This window comes from Euleptes europaea, chromosome 12 (genome assembly GCF_029931775.1).
Source record: "Euleptes europaea isolate rEulEur1 chromosome 12, rEulEur1.hap1, whole genome shotgun sequence".
NCBI lineage: Eukaryota > Metazoa > Chordata > Lepidosauria > Squamata > Sphaerodactylidae > Euleptes > Euleptes europaea.
Genome location: NC_079323.1, coordinates 22439450 through 22461315, shown reverse-complemented (window position 1 = coordinate 22461315; position 21866 = coordinate 22439450). Strand labels below are relative to the sequence as shown.

The 21866-nt window shown below is 42.0% G+C and overlaps 1 protein-coding gene across 1 annotated transcript in view; it reads left to right on the top strand.

Moving 5' to 3' along the window:
* The window catches only part of ATP8A2 (ATPase phospholipid transporting 8A2), a 419645-nt gene that overhangs the window by 286656 nt on the left and 111123 nt on the right, over window positions 1–21866 (top strand). Inside the window, 5 exon segments of the mRNA XM_056858410.1 lie at window positions 4300–4362; window positions 4364–4375; window positions 13957–14079; window positions 17148–17226; window positions 21231–21292. Of these exon segments, the coding sequence (XP_056714388.1) occupies window positions 4300–4362; window positions 4364–4375; window positions 13957–14079; window positions 17148–17226; window positions 21231–21292 (339 nt within the window).

Here is a 21866-nt window from a genome sequence, read left to right as displayed (position 1 = left end):
GTCTTAATTAAACTAAAGGTACACTGAATAAAACTTGATATCATACTTAATAGTGATCTTATTTATTGATAAAAAATAAATTGTAAGTCCCTGCCATTTCTCCCTCCCCGTCTGGAGTCCTCGTCTGGAGGCCTGGTCTACCACCATAAAAGCCTATTGGTAGACCTGGCCTCCAGCTGAGTCCCATTGGGAGGCCAGGTCTACCCATTGGCTTTCTTGGCAGTAGACCTGGCCTCCGGAGGCCCATAGAAGCCAATTGGTAGACCTGGCCTCTGAAGGGGGACTTTTCCCCCTCCTCGGAGTCCAGGTCTTCCGCGAAGAAAGCCAGTGGGTAGACATGGCTTCCCAATGGGACTCAGCCGGAGGCCAGGTCTACCAAAGGAAGCCCGCCCCGCCCAACAACTGATAGGCGGGCAGGGGGGCAGGAACTGCCGAGCCGCCTGCCCAGCAATCGCGCGGCTAGAGGGGAGGGGAGGCTTTAGCCTCCCAACCATTGAGGGCAAGGGAAAGGGGGACCTGGCCATTCTCCACGGTGGGGGGGGGAGAGACAGTGCGCTCGCTTGCCTGCTCTCTCTCTCTCTCTCTCTCTCTCAGGCTCGCCAGCTCCGCAGCCCGGCTGCCGGCGTGAGGGGTGCGAGAGCAGGGGCTCCGAACCAAGTTCGGAGAGCCGCACTCAATGGGCCAAAGAGCCACATGTGGCTCAGGAGCCGTAGGTTGCAGACCCCTGTTCTACGGGAGGAGGATGTTTGGAAGAGTCAGAAAATAACTCCCAGAAACTTTCTGTAAATTTGACCGACGGGTCTGGTGATAGAATATACATGTTTCAGCAAAGGTTGTTGTCGTTGTATTGTCTAAGAATCAGACCTCTAAAGCACACCAAAGGGCTATAAGCCAATCTGGGGAGGGTTCAGTGGGTGAAATTAGCTCTAAAGGACAGAAGGTTCTATGTTAGTAAGTAATAAATTTTGACAATAAAGTTTACAGTGTTCAGCCTTTAATGTGTCCTTATTATAGTAGATACAGTGTATTTGTGTGGAGGGAGTATTTTTGAATAAATCTTCATAATTCAAATTTGCTTGAATATTCAGACATATATTTTCTTTTTTAAAAAAACCAGCATTCTCAGTCATGGATATTATATTATATATTCAAGGTGATTTTTAAAAACCTGTGTGGATAATACTGAATGTGGCAGGTTGAGATGTAACATTGCCTTTAAAATTCATTAACGAACAGTAAGATTTATGTTGCTTTTTAATCATGTATTCCTCCAGGTTGAATTTCAAAAAGCAAAATTTGAAACCTTTAGAATTCAATTTAGAATTTTGAAATTTGTCATAACATTTCATTTTGTCTATACTGGGGTTGTTGTGAATTCTGTACTGAAGATGTCTGCACAAAGCAATGGGGGAGAGCAGGGTGTTGGATTTATAATTAGGAGACAGAAGGTCTCTATTACTGTGTTATATGTTCCAGGTAGGATCTCTGGCAATGAAAACATGTTCCTCAGGATAAGATGTAGTGATCCCCACATTAAGCCTGGGCCCTTAGCAATCAATCATACAAGAATGAAGGACTTGTTCTTCCTCATGTATACCAATGGGTGTACTGAGGTGGGAGGAGAAACACAATATCCCCTGCAGAGAAATGTACCCTCTCTTGATGTGATGACAGAATACCTATCTACCTCTTTTGGTGTGTGTGTGTGTTGGGGGTAATATACCTCTCCCCCAATCTGGAAGAACTTGGAAGTATGGGGTTGGTTCCAGTTCAAAATTTGTGCTTGCACTAGAGCTCTTGATCAAGTGGGAACTCCAGAAAAAGACCATACTAGCCATTTGCGCTACATCAGACTTACTGTATTCCCACTTGCATTTCTGCTTGTGCAAGATACTGTGCAACCAATTTCGGGGTACCATGATATATAGGCAGAAAGGTGCTAGGTGTTATGCCAGATCATGTGCAGGCAGAACTGTGCTAAATCCATTGATGTGTCTCCTTGTTTGTTTGTTTATTTAAAACATTTAATAGCTGCCTTTCTCCCTTGAGGAATTTAAGGTGGCTTACAGTATAAATAAAACATAATAAAAACACGCAATGAAAACAATGATTATAAAACCCATAAAAAGTCACAATGTAAAAACTCTAATTAGTATTGCCAATAATAAAAGCTAAATCAATCAAGCATAGTCCTCAATGAGACTGTCTTCAGCTGCCTCCTGTGAAGATCGAGCGTGAGGGGGCCAGGCACGCCTCCCTGGGGAGGTTGTTCCATAATTGTGAGGCTGTCACTGAAAAAGCCTTCTCTCATGTACTCACTATATGAGCATCTGCAATTGGGACAGTCAGGAGGGCATCTCCCTACGATCTTAATTCATGGGCAGGAATTTCTCAAGCAATATAAGGCTTTAAAGGACATCATTGGATTCTAGCCATGGATTGCTACTCATTCCCACTACTCCTCTGGAACATCTGAAATGGCTCATAACAACACCATTCAAACTTTCACGGACAAACTACAAATACAAACAAGGGAATAAATGGATGATGGCACCTCAGACTTCTTTCGCCTATACCATTGCAATTTCCAACCTCCCTCACATTTTCTCCAAACATTTCTCTTATTTCATTCAAATTTAAAGGGTTTTCTTAAAACTGTATTTGGAACATACATGAAGCTGCCTTATACCAAGTCAAGCCACTGATCTATTGTGGTCACTATTGTGTCCTCCTGATTGGAAGCAGCTTTTCTGCTTCTCAAGTAGAGTTCTTTCACGTTGCCTACCACATGGATACTCTGGTCCACACAGGGTACTCTTATCGCAAATAACTGCTGCCCAACAAAACAACGATGTCTGAATGCAGCTTCAGTCGAGAGCGCTGCATGCAATATTTTTAATAGTGTGTTTTATTCTGCTGGGTTTGAAAATCTGTGAAAACTCACACTTATCACCCACCTCAAGTATGAAGGCTGGGGGTGGGGTAGGGTGGGCAGGTCAGAAGTAGGTAGACTGTTTGAAAAAATAATTATCTTGCCATATTGATTGTTTATTTCTGTGTATATGTGTATGGTGCTTTAAAAATAACCAGAAGACAGGGCCATACTCTGAAGAGCTAAATCTGAAATTTAATGTACTCTGAAATTTAACATCGTGGACACAATAAAGGCAGGGGAAAGAAGGGGAAGAAGGAACTCATGGGGGAAATATGCACACAGGTGTTGTACACAACTTTCTATGCGACTATGGGCTTTTCCTCATGGGGTATTTTTGTGCCTTTAGTTTTCATTTCGGTTCCCCCCCCCCATTTTTTTCCAGCTCTTTTGAGGCCACTTTTACCCCAATGTTTTTCTGGAAGCTGATTTTGAGTCGGCTTTTTCTTAGCGCATAATGTTTCTATCAGTTTTCTTTGTTCCATCCACTTCCAGCCCACTTTGCAATAACTGGACTGTCATTATCGTTAAACCATTCCCTCTCTGTCCCAAGTCAGTGATTTCAGTTTTTTTAAACGGCCCTAAAATATCAATATAACTCTATAGTGTTGTAGTGATTGTTTAAGCAGGTTCTTTGAATTCCCAGCTGCTTTTTTTTTAAGGTAAGTCTCTGGTTTCTTCCCTTGTGGAGCTATGCCTTTTTCCTTATATTTGCGTGAGAGAAGAGGCTAGAGACTTACTTTTTAATGAAAGCTGGGAATTCAGAGAACCTGCTTAAACTATCATTACAACACTACAGCATTATATTTATATTTTAGGGCCTTAAAAAATACGGTGGGTGCTATGACGCCACTGGTAATGCCACCAATGATGACAGCACCCTCCCTTGAAAATCCTCATTAGTTAAGCAAAAGAAAATAATCTGTTTCCGCAACTACAAAAATGCACAAGAATAGCCAATATCTCTGGTCCCAGCCCAAACCAATTGCAATGATTTGTGGATCGACTCCCAAGACAATCAGGCATAACTCGGGTGTGCAGAAAAGGTCTATAACTATAGAGGGGTCTTGTGTTGAGGAATATGCTCAAATTTTGCCCACGAACAAAGGATTTTCATGTGGGTTTACAAGAGGTTTGTTATTTTAGAGCAGTGATGCGAATTCTATAGATTGTTCCTTCGAGTTCCGCCGTGTCACCATATTTAACCATCGAACAACTGTCTAGCACTATGAATGCTTATTTTTAGCGCCTACTTGGCAGCTGTCTCCAGATGATGGCCCACATTCCACAGTCTTCTCCTCTTTGAGGCATGGAAATATTTGCGTCATGTTGATCTAAAGCTGTGTGTAAACTTTCTTCTATTTCAGCTTTGGTTTGCATTTGTGAATGGATTTTCGGGGCAGATTTTATTTGAGCGATGGTGCATCGGCCCTGTACAATGTGGTAAGTGTCTCACGTCTCAGTTTGATAGCACACAGAACCCGGGTGGTATTCCATTGCTGTTTATGTCTATGCGGTTAATCTCACTTGGTCATCTGTATACATATTCTGAGGTGAAATACACTCAGGGACCATTCTTGCTTTTCCTGAGGTTTTTAAAGGGGGGGAGGTCTTCCGCTTGTTATTGCTAATCTGGAACAGTGCCTTGAAAATATTAGCAAAAAGAACTACCGTGTTGCAGACAGCCCACCCACTCGCCAGGTGCTTTGACAATCTCTCTGCTTTTGTAGGGCCAGACAGACAACACAAGCAAAAAGGTTTATTAAGCCTCTGGTGGGTCACTACATTTCTGGAAGTCTGTGTTTGTTTTGCTGGTTTCACAAGTTGCACAGGCCTGCTTCTCATGTTTCTCTTAATAATACGAATATATGAGATCTTCATAAATTTAGTCAATTCAGGCTTTTTACAGGCATTCCATTATGGATGACATTTAAAAGGAGAATCCTCTATCTAGAGGGACCCCTTATATGTATGTAAGGGATTATTATTTTTAAAAGCAATTCTTGATTTAGCTTCAGGGAGCTTCCCAGATTTCATACTGGAGAACCAGAGAAGAAGAAGAGTTGGTTTTTATATGCCGACTTTCTCTACCTTTTAAGGAGAATCAACTGGCTTACAGTCTCCTTCCCTTCCTCTCCCCCACAATAGACACCTTGTGAGCGAGGTGGGGCTGAGAGCATTCGGAGAACTGTGACTAGCCCAAGGTCACCCAGCTGGTTTCATGTGTAGCAGTGGGGAAACCACCCTGGTTCACCAGATTAGAGTCCGCCGCTCATGTGGAGGAGTGGGGAATCAAACCTGGTTCTCCAGATTAGAGTCCACCACTCTTAACCACTACACCACGCTGGCTCCCAGAGACACAAATAGTGTGATACAATAGAATATCAGACTAGGACTTGGAGATCTGCTTTGAAATCAGTACTGAAATAAAGGGCCAAACTACACAATTATATAGATATATATATATCATCTCTCTCTCTCTCCTCTTCTCTCTCTCTCTCTCTCTCTCTCTCTCTCATCTCTCTCTCTCTCTCTCTCTCTCTCACTCTCTCTCTCTCTCTCTCTCTCTCTCTCTCTCTCTCTCTCTCTCTCTCTCTCTCTCTCTATATATATATAATATATATATATATGAGTTGGGTCCAAGTTCCAATTCACTTTCCTCACGGAAAGACAACAGACTTTTAAAATGGGGCAAAAAACTCCTCAGGGATGACTTTGGCTTGGAAAAATGGCACACTGAGAAGCAGGAGCCCTTCCCCTCTCCATGCTGTGGTCCCAAGCCAAATCAGGAGGAAGAGAGAGAAAGCACTCCAGCTGGGCTGTGGGTACCATGACTCTTTCAATACCCTTTAAAGTTCCTGGCTGTAGACCTAGCCTGTGGAGGCCAGAACTAGCATCCATTCAAATCAATGGGCGAGAGACCTGGCCTCTCCATCTGGACACCAGGTCTACTACATATTAGACTCTACAGTGATTCTGTATTATTGCTATGGCTTTTTTTGTGTTAATGCCATAAAGACTTGATGTTGATGATGACTCTACAGTGGCAGACTTGGTGTCAGGAACCGAAGCCCAGGTCTACCCCCACTGTTGTCGAAGGCCAGGCCTGCAGCCCAGGAGTCGAGGTTAAAGGGTGTTCAAAGGACTGTGTCAGTATTGGCATCACGGCCCAACTCAGGCATTCTGTCTCCTCTCCCCCCCCCCCACCGTGCCTCTTCTCCACAAAAAATTACATTTTAATTTAGTTTTTTTACTGACACAATTTTCGGTTCCCAGTATGCCCCAACCTGAAAAACGCCCCCGAAATGGATTTCCAGACTGGTATCAATACTCCTGAAATTTTGAGATAACAAAATTCATGCCCTTCTTGAAATCCTGAAATGAAATTAAAATGAAAACTTTTGAAGTGCACACACCCCTGCTTCAGACTGACCCTCTGGCCCATCATTCTTTTCTGCTTGCAAATGGACTAATTATACCTCACAGGAGGTGACAGAGAAGGAAGAAAGGATGGGCCATGATTTAAATGGACCTGAGGCAAGGCAGGTCTCCCACTAAATAATTAGCATTAAAGGAAAAGTCCAGTTCTTCAGGTTGCAGCCTGGCTATCCCAGAAGCGCTACTGCCTCCTGTCTATCTGTATTTTTCTAGTTCAAATAAGTTTTAGCTTTATCACATACATAACACTTCTTACATTTCAAAGCACTTCACTTTCTTTGTTGTGTTTGACCTCAAAATTGCCCTGCGAGGCACATCACTGATTGCATTTTAAGCACGTGAACCCTCTGTGTAAGGCCAGATGTGTGGGTTTTTAATTTTCTGATATATAGGCATCATGGATAATGAGTTTCGGTAATCGTGAGATTGGCAGTGGGAAGTATTGTTTGTTTGTTCCTGTGAACTTCTACTTGGACCCTGTTTACTATGAGTTGACATGTATATGCTCCAGGTCAGTGAAAAGAAAGTTCTAGTATATTTCTTAATGTCAGTAAGATAACAGGGGGATTCCTCCTCCCCGCCTTATTGAGGAAAATGGTCCAAATCAACCTTTCATTCTGTGGTGAGTTAGAAGAATATCATTTTTAGCCATATTTTTTAAATTCTCCCCATTCAAAATCCTCATAAGGATTTTGCTGCTGGAGTTCTGAATTACCTAACTTTGTTCCAAAGCAGAACTAACGCATACAGAATCTTCCACCGTTGTTTTAAAAATGTGATTGAAATTGTGTATAAAATGCTGTGCACATACAGCTTTCAATCTTTTCAGTTCATTCACATTTTTCTCACTCTCCCCACATTGCTGTTGTGTATGTGAGTACAACAGCACTCTTGATGAGATTTTGCCTGCAATTGCACCACCATTTTTTAATACAGTGTTTTCCTGGTGCACATGTGTGTTCCTGCATGTTGGTAAAACACCACACAAAAACAATTGTTATGTAGTCATGTGGACATAGACTTTTTTTGCATTTTATAAATGTACCCATTTTCTTTAGTCATGTAAAGGAGAAGGAGAGAGAGGTCTTGAAGGAGCTGAATCCAATCCTAGAATTAATTTCAACAATTTTCCTGATTAACCAGAATTCGGGCAGAAAGGAACACAAAGCACAATGACTTGCTCCGGCCTACAGGGAGCAGCTTAGAATGAAGGAGATGGGTCTACAAAGAAGATGCTATAATTGCTAGCTATTTAATTTCCCACACGAAATTTGCCCCATGGTTCAAAATGATAAAAAATACCATTTCAGAGCCTCCTATTTGGCAGATATTACAACCTATAACCTTAGAGCAGCCTTTACATCGCTGCACTTCCAAACTATGCTCATGGAACTTCTTGCAGGTTGGTTTAAAAAAAAAAAAAAACACCCTGGCTCAATGTATTTGCCTATGTGATGGGGCAGTAAAAGATCTCCCCCATTATGGCTTGGCCTGTCCTTTATTCATTGAACCCCTAAACAAGTTTTTGGCAAATATTCTATCTGCATTGCAATCATCATCTGATGCCGATAGATATAATTTATCTGCTATCAGATAAGTAAAGGTAAAGGTCCCCTGTGCAAGCACCGGGTCATTCCTGACCCATGGGGTGACGTCACATCCCGACGTTTCCAAGGCAGACTTTGTTTGCAGGGTGGTTTGCCAGTGCCTTTCCCAGTCATCTTCCCTTTACCCCCAGCAAGCTGGGTAGTCATTTCACTGACCTCAGAAGGATGGAAGGCTGAGTCAACCTTGAGCCAGCTACCTGAAACCGACTTCCGTCAGGATCGAACTCAGGTCGTTCGCAGAGCTTTTGACTGCAGTTCTGCAGCTTGACACTGCGCCAGGGGGTTCCTACTATCAGATAGGGATCCCTATATTTCCCAAAAAATGGCACTCTATGGCCTGGCGGCCAAGAAAATCAGAGAGAAGCAAATATAAATTGTGGAAAGCTGGATAGAACTGAATAGGTGTATTTTAATATATTCCTTTTAATGATGTTGGCTGGTATATTTTTAAATTGTTGTTATATTGTTTTTACATTTTAATGGCCTATGGTCTTATACAATAAACTTGACTTGCTTATTGCTGTAAATGTACCCATTTTCTTTAGTCACGTAAAGGAGAACAAGAGAGAGAGAAGTCTTGAAGGAGCTGAATGCCAATCCTAGAATTAATTTCAACAGTTTTCCTGATTAACCAGAATTTGGGCAGAAAGGAACACAAAGCACAACAAACACATAAAACAAGCAAGAAACATAACTCGTGAAATCTGTTCTTCCCTACAAGTTATCAACACTGATAACTGAATAATAAGAATCTTCTTTAATGTCTCCAGATTGCTCAGCCAACAGCTGTGATTGTGGCAATCCCCATAAAAGGTGAATTGTGACTTGCCCCTTATGTACATGAACGCAGCCAGGAAAGTCAATCATATGAGTTGCCCATTAGTCTTGGCTCTCATCGAGCACACAAGCATACAGAATGCTTTCCATGCAGCCATCTGGTGTGTTGCTTTGTGACTAATTCAAAGGAGGCGGATGACATCATGGGGCTAGGAAATGGACTTGCTGTTACTGATCCCCAGGAATACCTTTGTTGCAGCTGATCTTCACCTGCATTCTCCAGGCTTCTTATACATTTCTGGCAAGAGTCGCGGTGCAAAGAAAAGAAAGCTTTTTGTTTTTGTTTTGTTTTTTTGCCCAGAAAGAATATAAATAGAAACTGTACATAATTAGGGACCGCAGGTTGAATACAAATACAGTGCAGAGGTAGAAGTTGAGGTGAGAAATAAAGTTGAAATGATACACAACTTGTAATGTGAGAGGCAAGTGAGGAGACTTGTATGAGGAGTTATTATTTCTAATGTCCGTTTGGTAGGATGTAGACCAGGGATGTCAAACATAAAGACCGCGGGCCGGATCTGTCCCCTTGAGAGCTCTTTCTTATCTGCCTCATTAGCCAGCTGAGCCAGCCACGCCACCCCCCACTCTCAATCTGGGCTGGAGAGGCCTGGCCTGGCCTGACCAAGTGACATTTATGTCATATCCGGCCCTCGTAACAATTGAGTTCGACACCTCGATGTAGAGGCTTCAGTATACCCCTGAGGGTTTCCATCTGTGCATGGAGCTTCATGAGCTTTTTAGCTGAGACCATGGTGTTAAAAAAATTTACGCAAATACATCAGAAAAGAGCAAGAGTCCAGTAGCACCTTAAAAAATAACAAAATTTCTGGCAGGGTACGAGTTTCCTGAGCCAGAGCTCACTTCTTCAGATACTATGTATGACTCATGAAAGCTCATAACCTGCCAGAAATTTTGTTATGCTTTAAGGTGCTACGGGACTCTTGCTCTTTTCTACTGCTACAGACAGACTAACACGGCTACCCATCGTGATCTATCACAAATATGTAATAAAATGATAAATTTCTGAAAGGGAGTCACATGGCTTTAAACATAGGAAAGCATGTGGTAGACATATGTCAGGGAGCCATGCTTGATTGCACATTTTCACTACATGTGTGTATATGCATAACTCCCTCTACAGATGTTGCAGGGTTCACCTGATGTCTGCTGCATCAAAACTGAAGCGACCCTTAATTAAGGTACCTAGTGTCACAGGTGAGGACAGGAAAGGCTGTTTCATCTTAGGAAGGGCTGCCTTTTATGGAGATCAACCACGGTTGATAGAGACATCCATGCTGAGAAAATCTCACTTTTCTTGAATCAATATCTTTTTGTATCCTGTGGGGAAGATAAGGAATGCCTCTCACATAAAGAGCACCTGACTACTGGCTTCTGTGTTCTGGTGGGTTTCTGCAGTCAGAATCCAGAACCCGGATTGGCCAGATCTTCTACACACCAGGGGATGGGGAGGAATAAAAAGGATCTGTTCTCCCTTTGTGTGTGTATGGGGGGGGGTGTAGCATGTTCATGAGTGACAGCCAGAGAGCAACTTTTTGTGCATACACCCATTTGCTTCTCCCAGAGGGAGAAAGAACAAATGCCAGATAGTTGTGGTTTCCAAGCATGGTTAGAAATCTTTCTCTGCTTTCCTTTTCTTTATTAGTGTCTACACCATAATTTCTCTAGCCTGCATACTCTCTGAAGATGCTGATAGCAAAATAAAGCCTTGTACTTGTTTAAGAGATAAAGAGACTGATTTGACTCCTACCTGAGAACTTTTCCAGGATGCCAGTGTCACCGAACTGAGTGACCTTGGGCTAGTCACAGCTCTCTTAGAGCTCTCTCAGCCTCACCTACCTCACAGGGTGTCTGTTGTGGGGAGGGGAAAAGAAGGTGATTGTAAGCTGGTTTGATTCTGCCTTAAGTGGTAGAGAAAGTCAGCATATAAAAACCAGCTCTTCTTCTTCTTCACTTGCCTGCTTGTTGGCCGGTTCCACCAGCTGATAGTGAGAGCAGCCTGACAGACACTGAGGTTGGAAACATTACCCCTAGAAGCACCTTAGAGCATGTGGTTCCAATGGTAGTCCCAGCAGAAATGTTCTCCTCCTGAGACCCTGTGCATTACTGATCATTAAAATGTTTGTGCCAGACAGCTGCATTCCTATAGGCCATCCAGATGTAGATTTTGAAGCAGAAAATAATTATAATATAATTTCCAGTTGCCTCTCCTGTTGTACTGCTCTTATGGCAGTGGGGGCCTCTGACATTGATTCGCTGAGGCAGTTCATGACATTGGGGTAGACTGAGGGGGGAGCAGCGCTGGAAAAACGGCCCCACATAGAGTTGCCAGCTCCAGCTTAGGAAATTCCTGGACATTTCGGGCAGTGCCTGGGTAAGGCGGAGTTTGGGGAGAAGAGGGAGCTCAGGGGAATGTGATGCCGTAGTGTCCGCCTTCTGATGCTGCCATTTCTTCCAAGGAAACTGATTTATGAAGTCTGGAGATCAGCTGTAATTCCAGAAGGATTCCAGGCCTCATTCCAGGCCTTTCGCCATCCCTGGGCCACCCTATCTAGGGTTGCCAGGTCCCTCTTCGCCACCGGCAGGAGGTTTTGGGGGCAGAGCCTGAGGAGGGCAGGGTTTGGGGAGGGGAGGGGCTTCAATGCCATAGAGTCCAATTGCCAAAGTGGCCATTTTCTCCAGGTGAACTGATCTCTACCGGCTGGAGATCAGTTGTAATAGCAGGAGATCTCCAGCTAGTATCTGGGGGTTTGGTGATTTAATGTCATGGGGAATTCTCCAAGGTCACTCGGACCAGCTGCCTATAGCAGGCTCTGTTATCTTCTTCCTGCTGCTGTACCCTGATGCGTAACTCTCCTCCAGTGTGTCCTGAGGAAGATTTACTAATTGAAACAGGAAGAATACCGGATCTCTGTTTATTGTGCCTTTGACATGGATCAAGGGAACCAGTATGTCCAAGAATATAAGCCACACTGTACATCGTTACTAACGCCAGGAGCTTATTAAGAAGACCGGATCTAATGTTGATAATTGGTCTTTATTCTGTGTGCTAAACTTGGACTATAATGCTTGGGACTCTCGTATTGGGATCCCAAACTTCTATTTTGTGTCACATATATTGTTTGTACGTAATTGTTATACCTTCTCACTTGCAACAACGTTCATTTTTTGCATATACATGGTATTGGTTTTGTACTGCTGTTGTTTGGCTTCAACATTCTTTGGCAGCAGGCTAACTTGTTTTTTGCATAGTATATGGCAGTTGGCAACCCTAACCCTATCCCTTCAAAGGTGGAAGGAAGGAAAACAGAGCCTGCCCAGTCCACTCCATGCCAAGATTGGCCCCACATAGGGTTTGCTTGGCTCTTCCTTGTTATTCAGATATAGCATTAGGAAATAGCTTGCTTTTTGCTCCTGCATTTTGTAACAAATTGTACTAAACTATGTTAGAAATGCAGGTTTGGAATCAGCTATAAATGTAATCAATCTTCCATTCAAGCCTAAGCACATTTCTTGGAAGTTATGTTCTATAGATAATAGAAGGAAATTGCTTCCAAGTGAGTGTGCTTATGATCACAGCTCAGTCCAAAGACATACTACATCTGCTAGTAGAACAACCATGACATTACATCAATGTTGCAAGAAACTTTACATTGCAATGCATAAGTCGCGTCAACTATTTAAGGCCCCATGTGGCCCACTGTTTATTTAAATTGAAGTAATGGAAATAAATGACCAAGTCTCAAAGCCTCAATCACAAATTGGTTGCCTTATTTACTTGTCTTGCACTCTTCCAAAATATGTGATCCAGACATGTCTTCTTTGTGATCATGATCCAAAGGCCCAAATGTAGTCTGGACTCCCACCGATGGGTAATTCTGTAAGTCCAGGTGTCTCTTCCCTAGCTAGCAATGATGGAGCCTCATTTCTATCCATGAACTTTGTAATTGGGCTGCAGCCTTCTACTTCACTGAAATACAGTATTGCATAGTGGTTAGAGTGTTAGACTAGGATCTGGGAGACCCAGGTTTGAATCCTACTCTGCCATGGAAGGTCAGTAGGCGATAGGGCTGCCAAGCTCCTGGTGGGGCGGGGATCCCCTGCCTCCAGATCATACTGCCCACCACCACTCATAGTAGTAGTGGGGGATTTTTAAAAAATACACTTTCAGCGCATTCCTGAAGGGAATGTCTGCGCCGGGCTTAGGAGGCAAACTAGCAGCGTTGCTTCCTAAAGTTTCGGCACCGCCGAAATCTCCGCCCGGCGCAAAAAAAACGTGCAACCCTCATAGGTTGCTGGCATATCTCGCATATCTCGCCAAAAACAAAAAGGGGCGTTCCCAAGCCGAAACAGCTCGGGAGGCTGACTAACGTTGGCCCCGCCCCCCGGCCAGTGCCAGAACGCCCTGGGAACACCTCCCGGGGCGCCATTACGCCCTGGGAACACCTCCCGGGGTGCTAGAATGCCTCCTGGCTTGCCGCCGCGGCCTGTGCTGGCAGGAATGCGCTCTTTGTGTACTTACTGGAAGTTGTTACCAGAAGTGACAAAGGATAGGTGTAGGCATCTCTGGAAACTCAATGGTTTTCCTATAGATTCCTAGATCTACCCTTAATCACTCCTGGGGTTGCTCTAGGAATCACCAGAAATTCTATGGTTTTACCATAGTTTCCGGTGATTCCTAGAGCTATCCTTTGTCACTCCTGGTAAGAACTTCTAGTAAGTATACAAGGCTGCATTTTTAAAAAATCTCCCCGCAACTTTCCTGCTCGTTGCCAGACACTGCATGGCAACCCTAGTAAGGTAACCTTGGGCTAGTTATTCTCTCTTAACCTAGCCTACATTTCAGGGTTGTTGTGTTCAAGATGAAATGGTGAAGGGGAGAACTGTGTTGTAAGCCATTTATGCTCTCTACTAGCAAAAAAAGTGAGTTATAAATAACTAAGTTACTAAATTCACAGCACACCGTTGTGAATGCTCTCGTACACTGGACTATCCATTTAGCTTGGCGCCATTGAATTTTGTGGGCCTTCTGGAGTTGATTTTAATATTCTCTTCCAGATAGGAAGCAACAGGTTTAAAAAGTTAATGATATGATATTTTAAATTACCATTTTGTTTTCTCTAGATTTTCACAGCATTGCCTCCCTTCACCTTGGGAATCTTTGAACGGTCCTGCACTCAAGACAGCATGCTTATGTTTCCTCAGCTCTACAAAATTACTCAAAATGCTGATGGGTTTAATAGCCGGGTAAGAGGTGCTGTTTACATTAGGGGGAAGAAAGAAAACAAGTTTCCTGTAAAGCTTTGTACCATTAAACATGGTTTGTTCTTCATATTCATGAGTATAAATTCACAATTGTCTTTCTTCGTTTTCTGATTATTTTTGCAGTTTTAAATGTATATTCATTAATTATTCCACTAATTCTTGTATTCTTGCTGTACAGCTGTACATTACTCTGGTTTTTATTTTGCATATTAGTAAAAAGAAAATGTGACTGACTGAAGCTGGGGAAAAGTCATATTTAATGTAGAGGTTTTACCCTGCACAATACAGAAGTTTGAATGAGCAACACTGATTTGGGTTTTTGGCATCAGTAATATTAAAGTACTGCTACAAACTGTCTTTCTCCAGTGGACATCTTGAGTTCAGGCCCGTGAGCTCTGGGAAGCATTGTTCTGTGCTGTTATTGTTATTTTTTAATGCGTAATTCCACATTGCAATCTCTTTGGTAAAATGGGATGCTGAAAATTGGATAGTGCAGGCGACTAAAGAAAAATTAATATTGACACCAGTGGAACATTGTGTTTTTAATCATATGCTAGGTATCTTCATACAAGGAGAAAGTCACCACCTCCCTTTATTCCTCTCCTCAGTAACACCTTGTTTTTTTATGACACAGAAAACAAGGAAATCACCTCAACAGATCAGTTCACCTGGAGAAAATGGCCGCTTTGGCAATTGGACTCTATGGCATATACCCCAAACCCCGCCCTCCTCAGGCTCCACCCCAAAAATCTCCCACCGGTGGCAAAGAGGGACCTGTCAACCCTATTGTCACATATGAGAGCAGCTAATGCCAGAGAGAACAAGGAAGGAAGAACTGTTGGTGTATTGGTGTTTCCAAATGTCTCCTCCTCCTAGCTTCTCCCAGGTCTTTGGAGCGCCAGATTACCTGTTGTTGTTTCTGATATGAAACCGGTGTTTTAGGAATGAGCCAGTGCAGGCATAATCAAAAGGAAGCCCTTAAGCACTCGGCGGGGGTGACCGCGGGAAAACATCACTGCATAAAAGGCCAGTGAAGGAACAGAATTGAAGACATCCACTTAACCCTACCTTAACCTTGTTTGCCTGACAAGGAAAGCCATGAAGTTCCTTTGTAGGGGATTAGGGGGTGGTAGTTGTCCTCAAGTACAGGGATGGGCAGTCTCCAAGTATATGGAATCCAGACCAAGCAAACTTTGAAGGTCAGGTCTATCTGGAAGACTATAGTCCTCATTCCAAATACGTAAGGGCTGGTTGTTCTTATGCAGAAATTAAGATATTCTGAACCTTCTTAAACTATTCCCCTTTTTGGTCCAGAATAGGCTAAGCATTAAAAACAAGTTCAGCAGCTAAGGCGTGGTAAACCCTGCCTTAATTTTAGCCCTGAATGTTGGCTTATGATGGCTGGATCCTACAGCACTTTGCCTTTAGCAGCCTTATGGTACCTGTTTGTGATTATGTGCCAAAGTTGTTCACTTCTGGATTTCACTGTGTCAAAGGAACATGCATCCAACCGGCTCAGTCCCATGAAAGCATGAGCAGAAGTTTGTATGGGTTGATTTAAGAATGCATTGACCATGAGCTCAACAGGTCTTTTGAATTGGTCTTTAATAAACATCTAGATGAGGATATTGGCTGTACAACTCATGCATATTTAAGAGAGCTAGTTTCCTAAATCTGCATGTGAATTTATCAGCATCACAGTGTGTGTCCTGTGTGGAGTTTTCTGAGACCCTGGAGGGGCCGTGACTGATTTTTTTGTGTGTGTTTTATAATGAAATGTTCCCACACTTCTACCTGCTGGCCTTTTTTGAACTACCCCCCAAGAGATTTTTGTGAAAATATTGCGATGACTTTATTGTTCCTGTCAGGGTGCGGGTTTAAAAAGATGTTTCGGTGAGATATGCAGGTAAAATTACACTGATGTATTTTCTTTTCATATTTTAGAGAATTCCCTTCACTCTCAACTCCCTTGTTTTATTAACCTATTCATACTAACAAAGCTTCAGAACTATGAGTTTTATTTTTAAAACAAAAATGCGTACCCTTCATACAAAGAAAAGCTCTGAAGTTTTGGTCATCTAAGATTTCAAGAGATAGATGTTACCGTTTCAAGTAGGATTTTATAAAACAAAGTCCAAACTGAGGGTAATTATTTTCTTTCTCCTTCTCAACTTGTCTTAATTTTCCTCAAGATGATTAGAAAAAGGAGTGTATTATGTCCTCATATTCTGCTGAATATTTGAGTTAACAACATTATCATTTAGAAGATGACATGATGGAATGTACAATCAAGAAACTGTTATCTTCTGCAGGGGCACCAGAAGGAGACACCAGCTAATAAAGGCAGAACGTCTTAGAAACATTTAAGAACATTTAAGAACTGGATAATAACTTAATGGTCCCAGTACATTTTATAACAAATAAAATGTGGGTGATACATGATCACTAAACAAAAAGAGCTTTTAAACCTATTATTTCCTTGGAGGTGCCACCTGAAAACGTGGGACCACAGGAACAAAAAACCTGTTCCATATTTGAGCAGGGAAAACTGCAAAGGCAAGGAAGGGGGGTTATACTTACCCAAGATGATGCCCCCTCCCCTTATAGAAATTCAGTTCCAGAAGTGGGAACAAAGTGGGAACAACCCACTGCAGTCTTTGGGTTGGATCTAGACGTCACATTTCCGTGGGCACTTGGACTTCTGCTCTCGGACCATAATTCCCCCCCCCTTCCATGACAGCCTGGAATACCCTCCAGAATCCAAACAAGGTAGTCTGCATCCAAACCTCTGGATCTCCACCTCTAAGCACATATATTGGATTTTAAATATTCTTTTTATTGTATGTATATTTTTATAGATGTAGTAATAGGGCACCTCATTTCAGATGGGCTATTTTAGTGTTTTAATTCTAGTTCTTGATGTATTAAACCACAAAATAACCTTGCCATTGAAAATACAAAGTGTGTTTGGGGAACAGATAACCGCTTTATAATGAATCATCATGTGATGGGAGAGTTTGGCCTAACTTTTTTGTTTGGTTTTCTCTTAGGTGTTCTGGGGTCACTGCATCAATGCCTTGATCCACTCCATCATTCTCTTTTGGCTTCCACTGAAAGCCCTGGAACATGGTAAATGTTTTATCCTTTTTTCAAATGTAAGCTCAGCAGCATTAGATCTTTCTAACTCAGCTTCAGTGTGTTTTTAGGTCACAGTAGATTCTTAGGAAATTAATCACAAGAGACAAGCCCACAGTTTCCAGGCCTGAAAAAACGGTGACTTCCAAAATCCTCCTTTTTGCGTGCAATCTTCCATAAACAGCAATTTCCATCCTTCAGAAGTTATAATGTGTAACTTCAGAATTGATTGACACAGCTCTCCACCACCGCTGCCCACGATTACATCGTGTGCCTGGTCATGTGAACTTTCTGCAGTGTGTTGACTTTCCTTATAATAGTTTTATACTTGAGGCAAACAGTCATCAATAAGAGGCATGTGAAGAGTTTGTGACCATATAAATGAGGCTACGTAAAAACATTAACAATTATAGCATTATTTTGGGTTCACATAAATGAGCTCTCTGCATGCCCGCTAATGTGTGAAAGATCCCCGTTTAATGTACCATTAAAGAACTACTGGTAGTGATGACTGGAAGTGGTGCTGCTTATCTTATCACCTAATGGTTTAAAATAATGCCCTGCAATTTGCTTTAAGCTGCTGCCAACACTTCGTTGACTCAAGCGTATCTGCCTTTTACAAGTATGGCCTGATTTAAATATGATGCAGGTGAGGCAAAAGAACGTACCTGTGTGGCTTTGTTTTGCATGGTGTAGCAGCCCAGTTGAAACAGAATGCTGTGTGTCTGCAAAGTTAAAGGTAAAGGTAGTCCCCTGTGCTAGCACCAGGTCATTACTGACCCATGGGGTGATGTCACTCCTGACGTTCACTAGGCAGACTATGGGTGAAAACGCATGGTCGTTTTAGTCTCATTTATTCCCTGTTTCAGCCGGGATTCAGCCGGGATCGCATGCGTTTCGCCGAACGTGCGTTCGATCCTGGCTAAATCCTGGCTGAAAGAGGGAATAAAGGAGGCTAAAGTGACCATGCGTTTTTGCCCTATGTTTACAGGGTGGTTTGCTACTGCCTTCCCCAGTCATCTACACTTTACCCCCACCAAGCTGGGTACTGTGTGCAAAGTTACACAGGTAAAATTGCTTTGCCTTGCCAGCATCACAGCTGAACTAGACCTCAGTTAATGGCTGTAAAGTCAATGGGATGCAAATTATGGCCTCAATGTTTTGACAATTAAAATGGCATAACAAAAATAAAAAATGCAAAAAGATATCTGTTACAGTAAAGCTGTGGTTCTTTAAGGTACTTCAATACCCTGGTGTTTTCTTCAACAGTTTAAGATAGCTTGAATTGCAAGGGGACAGAAAGCCCCTGAAGTCACTTGGCTGTTTTATGTATGCCATTCCCTTTCAACCCCTGTCCTCCTTCTGCTAGGGTTGCCAACCTCCAGGTACTAGCTGGAGATCTCCTGCTATTACAACTGATCTCCAGTCGATAGAGATCAGTTCACCTGGAGAAAATGGCCACTTTGGCAATTGGACTCTATGGCATTGAAGTCCCTCCCCTCCCTAAACCCTGCCCTTTTCAGGCTCTGCCCCAAAAACCTCCCACTGGTGGCAAAGAGGGTTCTGGCAACCCTACCTTCTGCAGTACATAGGGTTGCCAACTGCCAGGTAGTTAAGGTAAAGATAGTACAGGCTCTCAAATGATTCCAAAAAACATATATTGACAATTACAAAAGTGAAAGTGCTGTAGTGTGACAACGGAAACTTATCAAGTCTATAACTGGACTCAATACAAAAAAGTAGCTAGGGCTACTTCAGGAACAACAATGATATGTACAAACACGCAAGCCAACTGTAATAAAAATCAATTCATATGCCTTGGATTCAAGTCAGAGAACTCAATACATAAGTCTCTTATTTCTTAACAGAAGGCAGAAGAGGGAGATCGGGGTCGGAACGCTGTCCGGATGCTTTGCGTTTTCGCTGCCACTGGGGGCAGCTTCTTCAGCTCTCCGTGTACAAGGAGACGAGGCTCCTTAAATATCAGAATGAATACCTTAAATATAGAAAAAGAAAGCCATTCTCAGCTAGTCACTACTTGCTCCCAAAGGGTTGCTCAATGCTCTGTGGTGATTTTTATTACAGTTGGCTTGCGTGTTTGTACATATCATTGTTGATCCTGAAGTAGCCCTAGCTACTTTTTTGTATTGAGTCCAGTTATAGACTTGATAGGTTTCCGTTGTCACACTACAGCACTTTCACTTTTGTAATTGTCAATATATGTTTTTTGCAATCATTTGAGAGCCTGTACTATCTTTACCTTAGCTAGACTATTTTAGTACTTGTGCATATTTATCTTAACTGCCAGGTAGTAGCAGGAGATCTCCTGCTAATTCAACTGATCTCCAGCCGATAGAGATCAAATCACCTGGAGAAAAATGGCCGCTTTGGCCATTGAACTCTATGGCATTGAAGTCCCTCCCCTCCCCAAACCCCGCCCCCCTTAGGCTCCGCCCCAAAAATCTCCCACCGGTGGCGAAGAGGGACCTGGCAACCCTAGCAGTACAGTAGTAGTAATATTGGCTTCGCTTGTTGTAAGGATTGCAACTAGATAATGTATTTGAAGCATTTTGAACACACACACAGCGACTTGGTTTTCTAACATGTGGTTTATATACTGTGTTGAAAAGACTAGTTAATTCATTAAAACAAGAGCATAATATACTCCTTCAGGCAACAAGTGGATTGTAGATTCTGGCCTCCAGGTTCTGCCTTGGCTACCATATTGAAAATGCTGAAATTTGAATGGTGATGGTTGTGTAACACTATTAGGTTACAGCTTTTTAGAATTCATTTTATAGTTTCATACAGATTCTGTGTGTTCTTTTTGTAGGAGCCCTTAGTCTTTTACTTACAAGAAGAAAAGCATGAATAAATGGGTACTTGAAGTACTGCCAAGGCTGACACTTTCATATATGATATTAACATGAGCGCTGTAATCTTAAATAGAATTACGCTTTCCTAAACCCGTTGATTTCAATGGATTTAGAAGGCTCCACCTCTGTTTAGGATTTCGCTACTATTCAGCCTTCTGTATTCTTATGGAGAGGAGAAAGAATGGTAAAATGGTAAAATACCAGACACTTGGTGCATTAACATCCACCAACAGCTTTTAAGATATTAGATATATGTGCTAGATGTATGATTTTTGCTTCTTTTTAACTGTTTGGATTAAAAAAAAAACTCCCTTTCATTTCAAGGGAATATCAAATAAAAGAAAACATAGCAGGAATGTCTGTATGTAGTATCACGCCACAGATGATGTGGTAACTAGATTTTTTCATCTCCTGTATATAATTTGCTTATTAGTGTTTGGTACATACTCCCCTTTCTACTCAAACTACTCCTAATGGCCAAGTTGTGTGTGTGTGTGTGTGTGTGTGTGTGTGTGTGTGCATGTGTGATTATGTACTTTTTAAACATTTTATGATTCCAGCACTGGCTAACACAATCACCACACTATTTGCTTCCAGTAGGCTGCTTTTGAAAATGCTTTGAGAAACCCAGTGTGAAAAATTCATTCTCTCTACAAAGAGAAATCCAGGAAACATGTTTCAAAAACACATCAGGCAGCTGAAGTGTGCTCAATCTGAATGCTTTTATAAATAGTTGCTTTTCATTACATTTGCAGAAACGATGCTCATACTCTACAACCAGTTAAATGTAAACTGTTATATATATATATATATATATATATATATATATATATATATATATATATATATATATATATATATATGAATGAAACTTCAAACGTGTTATTGTATTTTTGTTAATTTACCATTCTTCCATTAGCCTTTTCTTTAACCCATTTCTTAACTCTTTTTAAACGTGACCTCATGTTTATCTTAAGATATTTTGCTGAGAGGTGTTTAAGTTGTTTCCATTTGTATTTAACTTAATTGTTTATAATGCTTGAAAAATCTCAAAATAAAGAGTTTAAAAAAGAAAATCTTTTGGAATGCATGTGGTATTTAATTTTTGTCTATCTTTTTCAGATGCAGTGTTTACAAATGGCCAGAGTGTCGATTATCTGTTTGTGGGGAACATTGTTTATACGGTAAGCTATCAGAACCTTGTAACATTGGACACAGTTACCTGTTCTTAAATCTTAATTATTTTAGTTATACATGTAACATGAATCTTTATTTCTCCCTTGGTGCATGGTGGTCTTGAGCTTGCTACCATGCTGTGGAAGGCTACACCTGCTGAATTTCCACAAGTCACGCATTAAAAGATAGAAAGCTTCTGTCAATACAAACAGGTGACAACTCTAGGAAGCTTTTGTTCTGATTTCCTATAAATTAGGGACCAGTCAAACGCTTTTTCAGTCATTATGTTGTTGGCATTAGGGTGGCCAGGTGGGAGATTTCCTGCCCAGTTGTCTACTGCCACTCAGTAGAGCAGTGGAGGGAAAGTGCGGGAGAGGATAGGCATCACTGCAACACCTCTTCCAGCATGAACCTGGAAGGGATGTCAGCACTATGCTGTATGGTTTTACCAGAGAGTTTTGTTAGAATCCTAGAGTGACACACTAATGTGATGATGTAATTTCTGGGTTCATGCCAGAAGTGATGATGCAGTATTGTCACAACATTTTTTTGTATGTCCCCAACCCCCTACAACTCCCGCTG